Raw genomic sequence first — 12,488 nt, forward strand, 5'->3', positions numbered from 1 at the left:
ATCTTATTTCATTATTTTAACCCATTATAGTTATTATTCTACATCAAATAGGGGTCATATATATATATATATATATATGTATATAATATTTTTAATGGTTTCATAGTTATAATAACATGTATGAATCTACTTGATGATATGGTTCACCGTAGACTATTTAATTCAGCCCGGGCATATTCCATCATAAGTGGGCCAGATCATTGAGGTTGGCTTTTAAATTTAAAGGCATTTCAAAAACCGGAGAGAATAAATAAAAGTTAAAACCTGTCTGATGCCTATTGGTTCAAAACAAAAAAAGTGACCGTTGGGAGCTTGAACGTTAAGCTTACCGTTGGCCACCATTTCAGCCACTCGCATTCTGTTCTTGAAAGAATCTTCCGGACACACTCAACTCATATATTTATACACACAACCTTCTTATATAAACATATACATACACACATATACACAACGCTACCCTCTCTCTCTCTCTCTCTCTCTCTCAACCCTCTCTCTCTCTATCTAGATCTTTGTGGGTGAATTTGTAAGAGAAAAAGGGAAAATGGGTATGGTGGTGGTGATATCTCTGCCATTGATTCTGTTCTGCTTAGTGCTTGGATTTGGATGCTACTACTGGGGAAGAGCCAAAGGCAGACAAGATGTCAGGAGCAACGCTCAGGTCTATGGAGTTCCCACTCCACCTCCAGGGGCTACCTCTTTTCCTTCTACTCCCTCTCCTTCCCACTTTTCCAAACCTCCACAAAATCCTGCTAATATTGTTTGAAACCAACAACAATTCCAAGATTCTGCTTCATTCTGTTGAGACTTTGTATGGAAATTTAATTTCTCTCTCTCTTTCTCTTTTTTTTTTTTTTTTTTAATTATTCATGTGTGTGAATCTGAGTGTAGATTGCTGAAAGCCCATCTTGGGGAATTAATTTTTGTGGATTTTGGTGTATATTGGTTGTCATTGAGTTAATAATAAGGCTTTAGAAGAGAAAGTCAATTTTTTTTTTTTTTTTTGATTGATTGAAGATTAATTGTTGGTATTATTACAGTAGGAAATGAGTCGTTGTTAATAAATGAATGAACCTGTATATCAATTTGAAGCAATAATGTTTATATTTTTGTATAGATGGTTACTCAAATCTCTGTCAACTTAATTACAACTAAAAGCAACCAAACTTCGACTTAATTGTTTATCACTACCTCACCATTCTTTGTAAAGCTCTATAGGGGGCCAAATATCTCTGTCTCCGCAAGTCTTTACAATGTGGGATTCTAAACAATTTCGTCCACACTTTGCTTCTCTATCCAAAACCCACATGTCAATATGTATTCACATCACATTTTGGACCATAAAGAGGTGTTTTTTTCCCCATAAACCTTCAATGTCAAATCATGAGGAGTGTTTACATGATCAATATGCACATATGAGATATTTCAGTGGTTATACACTATACGCCTTGATCTAGATGAGAGATGAAATTAACAAATAGAATCTCGTCCCTTATATCGGAGCAATGAGAAAAGCCAAAAAACACAACATGAAAGAAGCCCTCTTGCACATTTTGATATTTTCTTTTCATATATATATATATACACATAATTTTTCATGTTACGATGGAAATTACATTATCAATAACTAGAGAGAGACAAACATATATAACAGGAAGCAATTCATGTAGTTCAAAATACTTAAGGATGTTATGTTATAAATTAATTATACAAAGAGTATCGTTTTATCAGCAGCATGTGAAAAGACCAATATATTTCATTCTTGTGCAGCAGTAGAAACATCCGTCCCATATAGCGCTTATATTCACTTGATCCAACTCTGTTACAATAATAAAGATAATTTAGAAGAACTATTTTATATACAGACAAAAGATATAAATATAAGGTAAAAAATGTGGATAAAAAGGTGCTCAAGATGGGAAGACCAAAATTTGGATTCCTAAGTCCTAATATTATTCAAGAAGGAAGGTAAAAAGAACAAAATATTATGGTAAGGGTGTGAAAGTTGCATAAATTAAGATATCCGTATAAATAGCAATTTTATACCTCACCTGCGTATACGCTTTATAAAAATTCTAAAATATTCAACGAGTTATGGCCTTTGAAAGAGTGTCCCTGCATATCTCTGATTCCAACTGCAGGCATTGAATATCCATAATCAGGGTTTTGGGATCACCATCTTTAGGTTTCATGCACTTTCTTTTAGCACTGTAAATGGAGATGAAATATTCTCTAATGTGTGCAAAATAATGAATTCGTTTTTTACTATCATGCTCAATTGAAGAGGAAGAAAGATGATGAAGCAGAAAATAATCAGGAATATTGTGAAAGAGATCAAATCTTAGAGGAGTATGGGGAGAAGGATAAGGTAATGAGGAAGGATAGTTTGCTTGTACTACATCAATATTGTAAACATTATGATAATAATTGCCTTACTCTTTAATATCATCAGCTTGGCTAGCCATATTCACATTAATGACTTCCATAGCTCTTTTTTAGTTTTTTCTTTTTTTTCTTTTTCTTTTTTTGAAGATTGTAGAACTTTAAAGTACACAAAACTAGAACTATACATATAGTGAGAGTTTAATTCATTAATCTTGTCGTTTTGTGATTTGAAAGTTACAAAATTAACCACATTATATAGAGTTCAATTCAATCTCTAGTTAGTGGACCATAAAAAATAAAAATAAATGTAGATAACTTTTTACTTATGATAAACAAATCAAGAGAGTGACTTTTGGTAAATCATAATGGCTACTCATATTTTATGGAGCTATTTTATTTAAAGGTACTTTTACATTTGTTTTTTTTTTTTTTTTTTAGTGTCATATTCTCACCATACGAAAAAGCTTTACACACCTCATTTTGAATTTAAATTTTTGAGTAGACTGATATCTACCATCACTTAAGAAAGAAATTGCGTTAATTGATATAAAATAATGCCTTTTGGATTTTTTGATTCTTCAAAGAATTTATAAATAGATAATACTGCTCTAAGGAAAAAACAATAATAACAGAGGGTCGCGAGTGAAATTAGGCAAAACTAGAAGGTAATGAAATATGTGAAATTTATTTGAAATGTTGAAAGGATATTTCAGATATCATGAATATATTTCCTCTATAAAAAAGCAAATAATAATATGTGTACACGTGATAAATAAATAATTTAGTAGACTAAATAGTGCCTTTAGCATTATTTATAGCCTTTTTTGAAGTACAGATATCAATTTCTTTTTGTTTTGTTTTATGTGCAATTTAGTATAATTAAAGCTTTGGTTAAAATATTTCAAATTTTAGGTTATGAATATTGGCTTTTCGTAAGTTAATGCAGCTCTGCAAATTTGAACCCTCCTTGGCAAGAGTTAGGGGTAATGCATTAATCATAATATTATATAATACTTTCCATTTCTTAGTGATTATATTTAAGAGAATTTATATTTAAGCAAATACAACTTGATATTTAGAGTGGACTTTGTCTAATTCTTGATACAGATGTGAAATAAACCCAGAGGTGGGTTAACTATTTGTTTTCTATATGCTGCAACAGTGTCAAACACAAGGATGGGCCTATATAGGACCCTTAATTGACCTTTTTCAAAGAAGGCCTAATAAAAGTTTATAAGGTTGTTTATCGACTAAATCAGGATTTTCCCCTTAAAGGTAGTCCTTATTAAAGTAGCAAGAGTTTAAAGTATATTCTTTGATCTGTTTCTGAATACTTTGCTTCTGATAATAATTTAAAAGATCAGATTACGCTTCCCAACAGTCTTTCTTTTTGGGGAAAAAAAAAAAAAAATGGTTACATCATTCTTACTTCGCTCTCTTTCAAATGAGGATGAAAATTTTGTAGTATTTTTTTTTTTTTTTTTGGGTGATAAATGGATGAAAAATTCAGTTGGAAGAAAAGATAAACGGAGGAAAACTCAATCGCTGGCAATCTCAATCATCTCCATATAATATTTACCCATTCACACTGCGCACAAAACATGCATGACCTTTCATACAAAACAAACATGACCTTGCTTCAAAGAAAGTCGACAACATTCCTTGACCAGTCATATAGTAAATTGCTAAGAGTTTTGTTATCTAAATCACCAAATTGCTTGTTTGATTCATATTGTTTCTTCCGATCACTAGGAATCAATCCCATGGATGTAGTACCCATTTCCCACTTCTTTTTGCTTGCATCCAAACATAACCTAAGTTCCATGCTGGGAACATGGTCAAGAAGTTTTAAGATTGTTATGGCATATATTATGTAGGAACTTGATAGTTGATACATGGATTTCCCTCATAATTATTTAAATTCGAATATAACATAATTATTTTATTCAAACCTCGGTATTTGCAATTGAGAGCACTGCAAACCATCATCTAACTGGATGAAAATACTTTTTTCCACTGGCTTTTCACTCCACGAAAATGACACAAACGAAAACAATCATGCATATACAGTCTGAATAAATTTACAAATTTAAGACAATATCTAAAGCATCAATTTCACTATGTGCATTACTAGAGCCATTACAATGACACCCGCAGGCAGTTGATGGAGACCACCAAATAATCCTTACGAACAACAGGATGCACTTGCAACCCTTTCTGCAGGTCTATTATCCATAAGAACCATTCCTGATGGATTTTGCGCAGGTTGCACTCGAGGTAATCTCTTTGCTGTTCAAGAAATATGACAAAAACACAAGATGGTCAGGGCGTGAAAACTTTCAGACTGCTTTCAGGAAAACTTTAGAAGATAAAGATGGATTCGATGAGGATCTCCTAATATTATTCATATTATTCAGGAAGAAAGGTAATTATTGAAAACAAACTAAAATGTTCTTGCTCAAATGATGTTTTCTGCTCATGCAAAAAGTGGTTACTGCTTCAAAGAAAGGCCAATGTTAGGAAACAACAGATGTATTTAGAAAGTACTTTATTTTTCACCACACCTCTGATCACCCAATAGAATTACAGATATGAAAAAGGATATAACACAAAAAATTTGGTTATAAAATGTGTAATGTGCAGATCCCGGAATATCCAACTGAATTTTCAATATGGCTTGAAAACAAACCTTGGATTTCATACTAAATGCCTCTTTTTTAATATATATATCTACTACAGTCCCCCCTTAAAACAGGAAGGAGCCCCCTCCTTAAAACAGGGAGGTCATGAATTTAAGATCACAAGAAAATTACCTATCTCATAGAAAATTTCATTGACATTGGATGCAGTTTTTGCAGAGGTTTCCATGAAGAAAAGGTTATTTTCCTGGGCATATGCTTGAGCTTCCTGCAAAACAGCATAAACAATGAGAAAAATGCAAATGGATTCAAATGTGAACTAGACAAGAACGACCCCTTAACACGATAAAATGATACCACAAAAATACTAACTTTCCCTTTTCTTAACTTTGTCAGGCCAAATTGATTACAACTACTTATATATTTACTGTTTAGGTGCAATCTTATTCTAGCAATAACTTACACTGTTTTGATTCGTCTTTTAAACATGGCAAACAAAGTTATAAAGTATAAGCTCCTATTCTGTCTCAGAATACTCTATGAAATAAGTTTGGTTCAATGCTCAACATTTTGGAAAAGACCAAAGATATAGTAAGCTAATGCTTTAGGTAAACTCTCTTAACACTGTGAAACAAAAACTTAAAAAAATATATGCTACATGCCATGTCATTTCTAATTTGACATTTCTTAGAAACCATACTAATAGAACCGTCCTTTCCCTTTTATGAAATAAAAGATAATTAAAAGGTCATGTTACCTATAATTTCATGAGCAAGGTTGTCCAGGGAAAGCTTAGCAGCTCCCTTCATTATCAATATACAAGTAGTGATCAAAGTAACTGCATAATTTTAGTAACCTTGCCCATACTGATTTCTCATACCAAACTAGAGATGGCTCCCAATGCTCTTCCGAGTTGGCAATTTTAGACTTGCACACTAGAATATGCAATTGCAATGCTTGCAGCTCCCTATTCCTACTTTCCTTCAGATTGATAAAAATAACCATCTCTCACCAGATTTACCTCCTATATTCCTACATTTCTTAGCATGCTACCTCAATATAGCGTTATTTATGTTTTTGATATTGTTCTTTTGGTTTTTTTTTTTTAAGTAGAAGAGTAGATTTGTTGGACGATGTGATATAATTTCTATTTGCTGTCCCCTGAATTTACCATCCGCATAAAGATCAGTTAAGCACTACAAAGTCTAAGCCTCTAATATTGTAGAAGGAAATTTGCAACTAAAATTTAAACTTCTTACATAACCATAAATTTTCAAGTTTTGTCCCTGAGTAATATTTCTTATTGTAACCTTAGTTCATCTTACTTGTAATATTTCTTATTGTAATCTTAGTTCATCTTACTTGCTAGCCACTCAAGTGGAAAACAAGGACCCTAGTGTAATTCTGTAGTGGATGTGCGAAGAACCAATTTACACATAGTTTGAGGATTCTCTGCTCACACCAAACTTTGACATCATTTGAGGAATCTCCTACCTGCCATATTCCTTAATTGCTATTTTAAATTCATTCTCATCCCAGTTCCTGTTGTTTCAGTCTAGTCTCCAAGAGAAGGACGTAAGATGTGAAATTAAAGTGTCTCACATGAATACTAGAAGACTGCAACCAAAAAGTTCTTCACAATATTAAAGAAAGCATAAATACTATGAGAACAAAACCACATAGTTCTTTTACACATTAGAGAAAGCATGTCAAGTACCAAATTCATTTGCTCTTGTCCTCAATCTCACATCTGAGTACTAACATTTTCATTAACTAGGCAACACTGTAATTCTTTTTTGTCATTTTGCCAAATACTAATAATATTGAGAATATACTATACACATCTATTTCAAAGGACGTCATTACAATATCATCAAGAAAAATAAGTATCAAGCATCAATAAATATAACTGGTATACTTGCCTCTGCTGCCACCTTCCTTGCCTCTAATAGATCTGCTTTATTCCCCGCCAGTGCCACAACCATATTTGGATTGCCTTAGTACAAATGGGAAAAAGATACAACAATAATAGTGAGACTCTGGGAAGAATGAAAACAAAAAGTAATAATGCCATTTAAAAAAATATATATTAAGTCAGTACGAAAAATAACAAACTCATGACCCCAAAAAAGACCTTAATAAGAATGCCCAAAAGTGATAAAAGGCAGAAAAGACACCTAAATGTGTCAACTGACAAGATGCAAAGCAAAAATACCTTGAGAGTGAAGCTCTAGGACCCATTTTTTTGCCCGGTCAAATGAGGCCTATTAAACGAGCAAACATGGTTAGAAATATAGACATACATCACAACTAGCAAATAAACATCTCAACTATCATGCACCACCTAGGTAGATCACTTATCTCAATTGTATACATACATGCAATGTAGATCCTAACAAAGAAACTAGTTATAAAATAGATAAGAAACTGTCACAGACACATTCAAGTGCAGACAAACAAAAAAGGTATCAGACATAAAACTAGGAAAGATCAAACCACTACGGTTATTTAACAGAAAATAAAGCAATGAATGAAAACTTATCTGACCGTTGTCAACTTCCTGAATCATACTTAAAATACTTTCAGAATATAACACTTCTCACAGACAAAAGTAAAAGATCATATATCCAATATTAAAAGAATGCTACTTTTTCCCCCTGTGATAAAATGATACAAGGGATAAAGGTCTCTGCACAATATAGAGATTAAAGTAATAAAAAGAATAAGAATACTAGAACTTTATGTGAAATAACAAATGTCCAATTCAACTTTGCCACTAACAGTTTTGACCTCAAATTCTTTATCCCTGTACCTTCTTTTTTTCTCCTTACTTTAACAATGTGAACCTTTTGTTTTTCTTTTGAGAGGAACAATGTCAATCTTCAACCATGACAAATATAGCAATTTAACCATTTTTTTAAATTTTCATTAAAATTTGGCTAAATAAAAAACGTGAAAATACAAAGAAAACAGAAAATTAAACTAAAGAGAAATATTCAGGAAACTAAATACACAAAAACAAAAAGAAAACAGAAAATAACAAGAAAACAAGGACCAAATTGACATTAGTCAAAGTTCAGAGTTAACAATGTCCAGAGTTAATATTTCTTTCTGTAATTTTCAATTCATTGGAAATAAACATATGGGAAGGCCAAAAGCAAAAAGCTCAGACTCAGACCTGATGGCTTATTCCACTTTATTCTAAAGTCTAATATCTCATCATAAAGCTTCTTTCTCATCAATAATACAAAAGCAACATCAGCACCAACAGTACTGGCAACATTTTTTAAGGCTGCTTAGAAGTTCAAGAAACAAACAGAAAACAGGCAAATTGACCTTGTCAGAGTTTACTTACTTGATTTGTAATATCATACACAATTATTGCAGCTGCAGCTCCTCTATAGTACATAGGAGCCAAACTATGGTATCTCTCTTGACCTGCTGTATCCCAAATCTCAAATTTTACAGTGGCATCATTTACAGCCAACGTTTGTGAGAAAAAGGCAGCCCCTATTGTTGATTCCTTCAATGTTGCAAAGAAAATCAAGCTCTATCATCCAAAAGAAAACATCTTATTTAAAATTTGAATCTCCAAAACATATAATAATACCAACCTGAAATTCAATGAACTGTCCTTTTACAAAGCGTAACACCAGACTAGACTTCCCAGCTCCAACATCCCCCAGAAGGACCTGATGGACAAAATCAAATGTATTTCTGATTATCAACATGAAGGAATTGTAAAAAGAAAATTACATAAAAAAATAAACTAGAATATTCAGTTGTGAAAACCCATATTACATATGCCTAAACCCAACAAAGTTTAAAAAAGGACAAAATGAAAAGGATAAGTCCTTCATTCCACCCAATCTTAGAGTAAAAGATAAAAACAAAAGAGTAGAACCAGATACTCTTATAGCAATTTAGGAAAATTCAAGAAAATTATAAATTCTAAAAGGAATACAAACTAAATCATAGAAATGGTTCAGTCAACATACATCCCAACAAAAACAAAACAAAACAAAACAAAAAAACCAGAATTAAAATGCAAGAAAAAGTGAGTAGCCTGCCTCTAAGGTTTAAAGTAAAAATACATTTCAAATATTACATAAATAGATGACCCACTGTCTAGGTGTATGCTAATCAATGCAAACCAAAGCATCAACAGAAAAGGGAAACCAAAGCCTAATTCGGTCCAAAAATAAATCAGCACCATCAGATTATTCTAAATATGTAAACCCACATTTGAGTTTTACACACACACACACACACACACAAAATCAAAATCCTGCTCTCATAAGAGCAAGAAAACCAATGTGAAAAATTTGATACTCACACGAACAAAAGCAAACAAACACAAGGACACGCATAAAAATAATGTTCACAACCCAGAAGTTACTGCTTTGGATTGGCATCAATATATACACAATCTAAACATAAATTCTTAGAAACGAACAAATCTACATCAAACTTCGAATTAGAAATCCGTACTATAAAAATACTATAGGAACGAAAAAAATCGAAAAATCAATACATTCACATCAGAATTTACAGGGAAAAAAAAATACAAAGATCCTGAGCTATCAAATTCATATATAGTCACACAAAAGCAAGCTTAAAAGGGGTTTTAAGGAATAGGATCCTCACCAATTTGGCATTGATGTTCTTGTTTCCACTGGTGGCCATCAGGGTATAGATTACTTTCCAATTCAGAAAACACCTGCAAATTTTATATATATAATCGTCAATTTTGTTAATTTATCACCAATTCTATATGTTCTGAAGCAAACCCAAGAACAGGATCAAAACCCACCTTAATATGTAAAATTCTCTCAAAAACTAATTATAAAAAAAATACAAAAACAAGAAGAAGAAGAAGCAGATCGCAACAAAAATCGCGAGTAGTTGATCCGGCGTCGTGTAGTCTACACTGCAAATGCAAGCAATCGATCAAATTCGAATTACAACATCGCTTCGCAATTAAGGCATCCAGAAGAAACCAAACAAATAATCAACACCAAAATTTGACTTACCCACCACGGATTTGATTTTTATTTATTTAATAAAAATATTTAAAATCATTTTACCACCAAAAAAAAATAAATAAAAAATAAATAAAGTGAGATTGAGGGAAATCGATGGCGTTGTTACCTGAGAACACAGAGAGCATATGAGAGAAAGGAAGAAGAAGATGATGACCAAGTGTAGCTTCGGCGTAGCTCAAATACAGCAAAGCAAATCCAAAGGAAACGAAATTCCTTTTTTCTTTTTCTTCTTTTTTTTTTTTTTTTTTTTTTTTGGGGAAGTAAATGAAACGAAAATTGACTTGACAAATTAAATACTCTCCGTTTCTTGTCAATTTTTTTTAATTTATATTTTTTAATAAAAAGAAAAAATAAATAAATAAACTAAACTAAACTTTATTATCATTTTTTTTTTTTTTTGGCCAGAAAGCAATAGAATTGTTAAGTAATGAGTTTAAAAAGAAAATTGATTATAGTAAATATTTTTCAACAAAATAATAAATGCATATGGTAAATTTTCTAAGCTAATCGAATATAAGAAACTGGTGTATTAAAATAATTGAACAAAAATAACAGAAAAATAAATAGATGACGAGTTATAATTGAAACCAAATAAATTATTCACTATTAAACAAATATAAATTACAAATGAACAACTTATAAATATATTCGCTTGGCAAACTCTTGCAATATTTTTTAAAAAATTAACAAATTCAGTGATAAACAATTTAAATGAATAAATAAATAACAAAAAACAAGTATAATCTTTCAGAAAAATATATGTATATTATTAATGTAAATCTCTTGGAATTCATCGGAAAAAAAGTTGGTATATCCTAATTTATCCTTATCTTTGTTAGTTTTAGAAAGCATGAATTTAGGCCTATGAATGGAGTACAGTGCTGATGCAACAAGTATTTTGCAATTTTTTTTTTTCCAGCAACTTAATTACAAAATAATGTAGTATTAATTATTTGTTATTATTTTATTGACTTAAAAATAAAAATGAAAATATAATAGATGTGTATTCAATTTAGATTTTGAAAGATTTTAAAAATAAATAGAAGTTTAGAAGTATTCTATTTAGATTTTTAAAAAATCTATATAAGTACAATGATATTCAATTCAGATTTTACGGCATGTTTGGATAAAGATAAAATTATCTTTTGGAAAGTGATAATTTTTTTTGTTTATATATTTATTATAAGCTGGAAAAGTATGGTTCAGGGAATTAAATTTCCACCAATATAGAAAAATATAGAGAAAAATTGTTCCCACCTATATAGGTATCATTTTGAGAATCCCAGATAAAATAGTTTTGAAATTTTTTTTAAAATACATATTTATCTTAATTTATTATACAATTTTAAATTTAATTATTTATAAATCCCAAATTTCTTATCACTCACTAAACAAACCAAGAGAAAAATTAATTCTCAGAAAACTAAATCCTGATAATCATTTTCCCTCTCAACTTAGACACTTCCCAAACGAGACCTTAATGGATTTTCTAAAAGTCTATTAAATTTTAGATGTATTCAAATAGAATTTTATATAATTTTTTTAAAATATAGTGGTATTGAAAAAGTTATTGATTTTAAAATATGATGGATTTAAAAAGATTTTAATAGTGAAATTGTGAAGAAACTTGTAAATATGAAATATAGTATTAATCTCAAATATTTCGTTAGATTCTTATAAATTTCTCATGAAATATATGGAATTTCATAACAATCCATCAAATTCTTTAAAATCTATAACTTATTTTAAATACATTAAATTATAAATTGAATATACCTTATTGTAAAATACTCACTGTCTCGAACTTTATTTTTATTATACATATGAGAGAATGTAAATAATATTAACCAAAAAAGAATATTATATAGTTTATAAAAAGAAAGGGTGAGAATAGAAAATTACAAAGAAAAACTATTAAGGAATATATATATATATATACATCTTTTGTATAGTTTCTAGTGAAGAAAATTAAAATTCTTCAAACAAAAATTAGAGTTATCTCATTCTTTTTATTTTTTTTATTTTTTTTATTTTTTGGTGTTACCATTAGTATAAGATGGTGGGATACCACCAACGCCAATTAAATTAAATTTTTTTCAAAAAAGTTTAGGCTTTCTTTAAAAATTATCAAAATTGAAAGAAAAATTGATTTTTAAAATTTAGTTTACTAAGAATTAGTTGTTGAGAATTTTTTATTCTCTTACTATATTTGGTGAGTAATAAGATAGTTAAAACTTATAACTAATTAAATTTAATATTGTATATAAATTAAAAACAAATATATATTTTAAAAAATTCTAAAACTATTTTTTTTAACATTTTCAAAATTACACATTCATATATGAAAACAACTTTTTCAAATATATTTTTATATTTTGAAAATCTAATTTTCTGACCAATACTTTTCCACCTTATAAATATC

The 12,488-nt window shown here is 30.1% G+C and overlaps 2 protein-coding genes across 4 annotated transcripts; one reads left to right on the plus strand and one right to left on the minus strand.

Moving 5' to 3' along the window:
* Positions 1-420: 420 nt before the first annotated feature.
* On the plus strand, positions 421-993 carry LOC107418717 (uncharacterized). The gene has a single exon (XM_016027426.4). It carries the CDS (start codon positions 542-544, stop codon positions 761-763), a length of 222 nt encoding a protein of 73 aa, XP_015882912.1. The 5' UTR covers positions 421-541; the 3' UTR covers positions 764-993.
* A 3,301-nt stretch (positions 994-4,294) lies between these two features.
* Positions 4,295-10,332, minus strand: LOC107418938 (ras-related protein RABF2a). 3 transcript variants are annotated; one of them, XM_060820293.1, is made up of 9 exons: positions 10,173-10,332; positions 9,835-9,951; positions 9,669-9,741; positions 8,636-8,713; positions 8,377-8,544; positions 7,237-7,285; positions 6,940-7,017; positions 5,196-5,285; positions 4,295-4,671 (listed from the first exon to the last, which is right to left on the minus strand). In XM_060820293.1, the coding sequence occupies exons 3-9, from the start codon at positions 9,705-9,707 to the stop codon at positions 4,568-4,570; spliced, it is 606 nt and encodes a 201-aa protein (XP_060676276.1). In that variant the 5' UTR covers positions 9,708-9,741; positions 9,835-9,951; positions 10,173-10,332; the 3' UTR covers positions 4,295-4,567. The 3 variants fall into 3 exon arrangements, with proteins under 3 accessions (XP_060676276.1, XP_015883132.1, XP_024935257.1); XM_016027646.4 differs by having other exon boundaries at positions 5,196-5,289; positions 6,944-7,017; positions 10,173-10,331; XM_025079489.3 differs by having other exon boundaries at positions 5,196-5,289; positions 6,944-7,017; positions 9,835-9,946; positions 10,173-10,319.
* Between the last annotated feature and the right edge of the window lie 2,156 nt (positions 10,333-12,488).

This window comes from Ziziphus jujuba, chromosome 1 (genome assembly GCF_031755915.1).
Source record: "Ziziphus jujuba cultivar Dongzao chromosome 1, ASM3175591v1".
In the NCBI taxonomy this organism is placed as follows: domain Eukaryota; kingdom Viridiplantae; phylum Streptophyta; class Magnoliopsida; order Rosales; family Rhamnaceae; genus Ziziphus; species Ziziphus jujuba.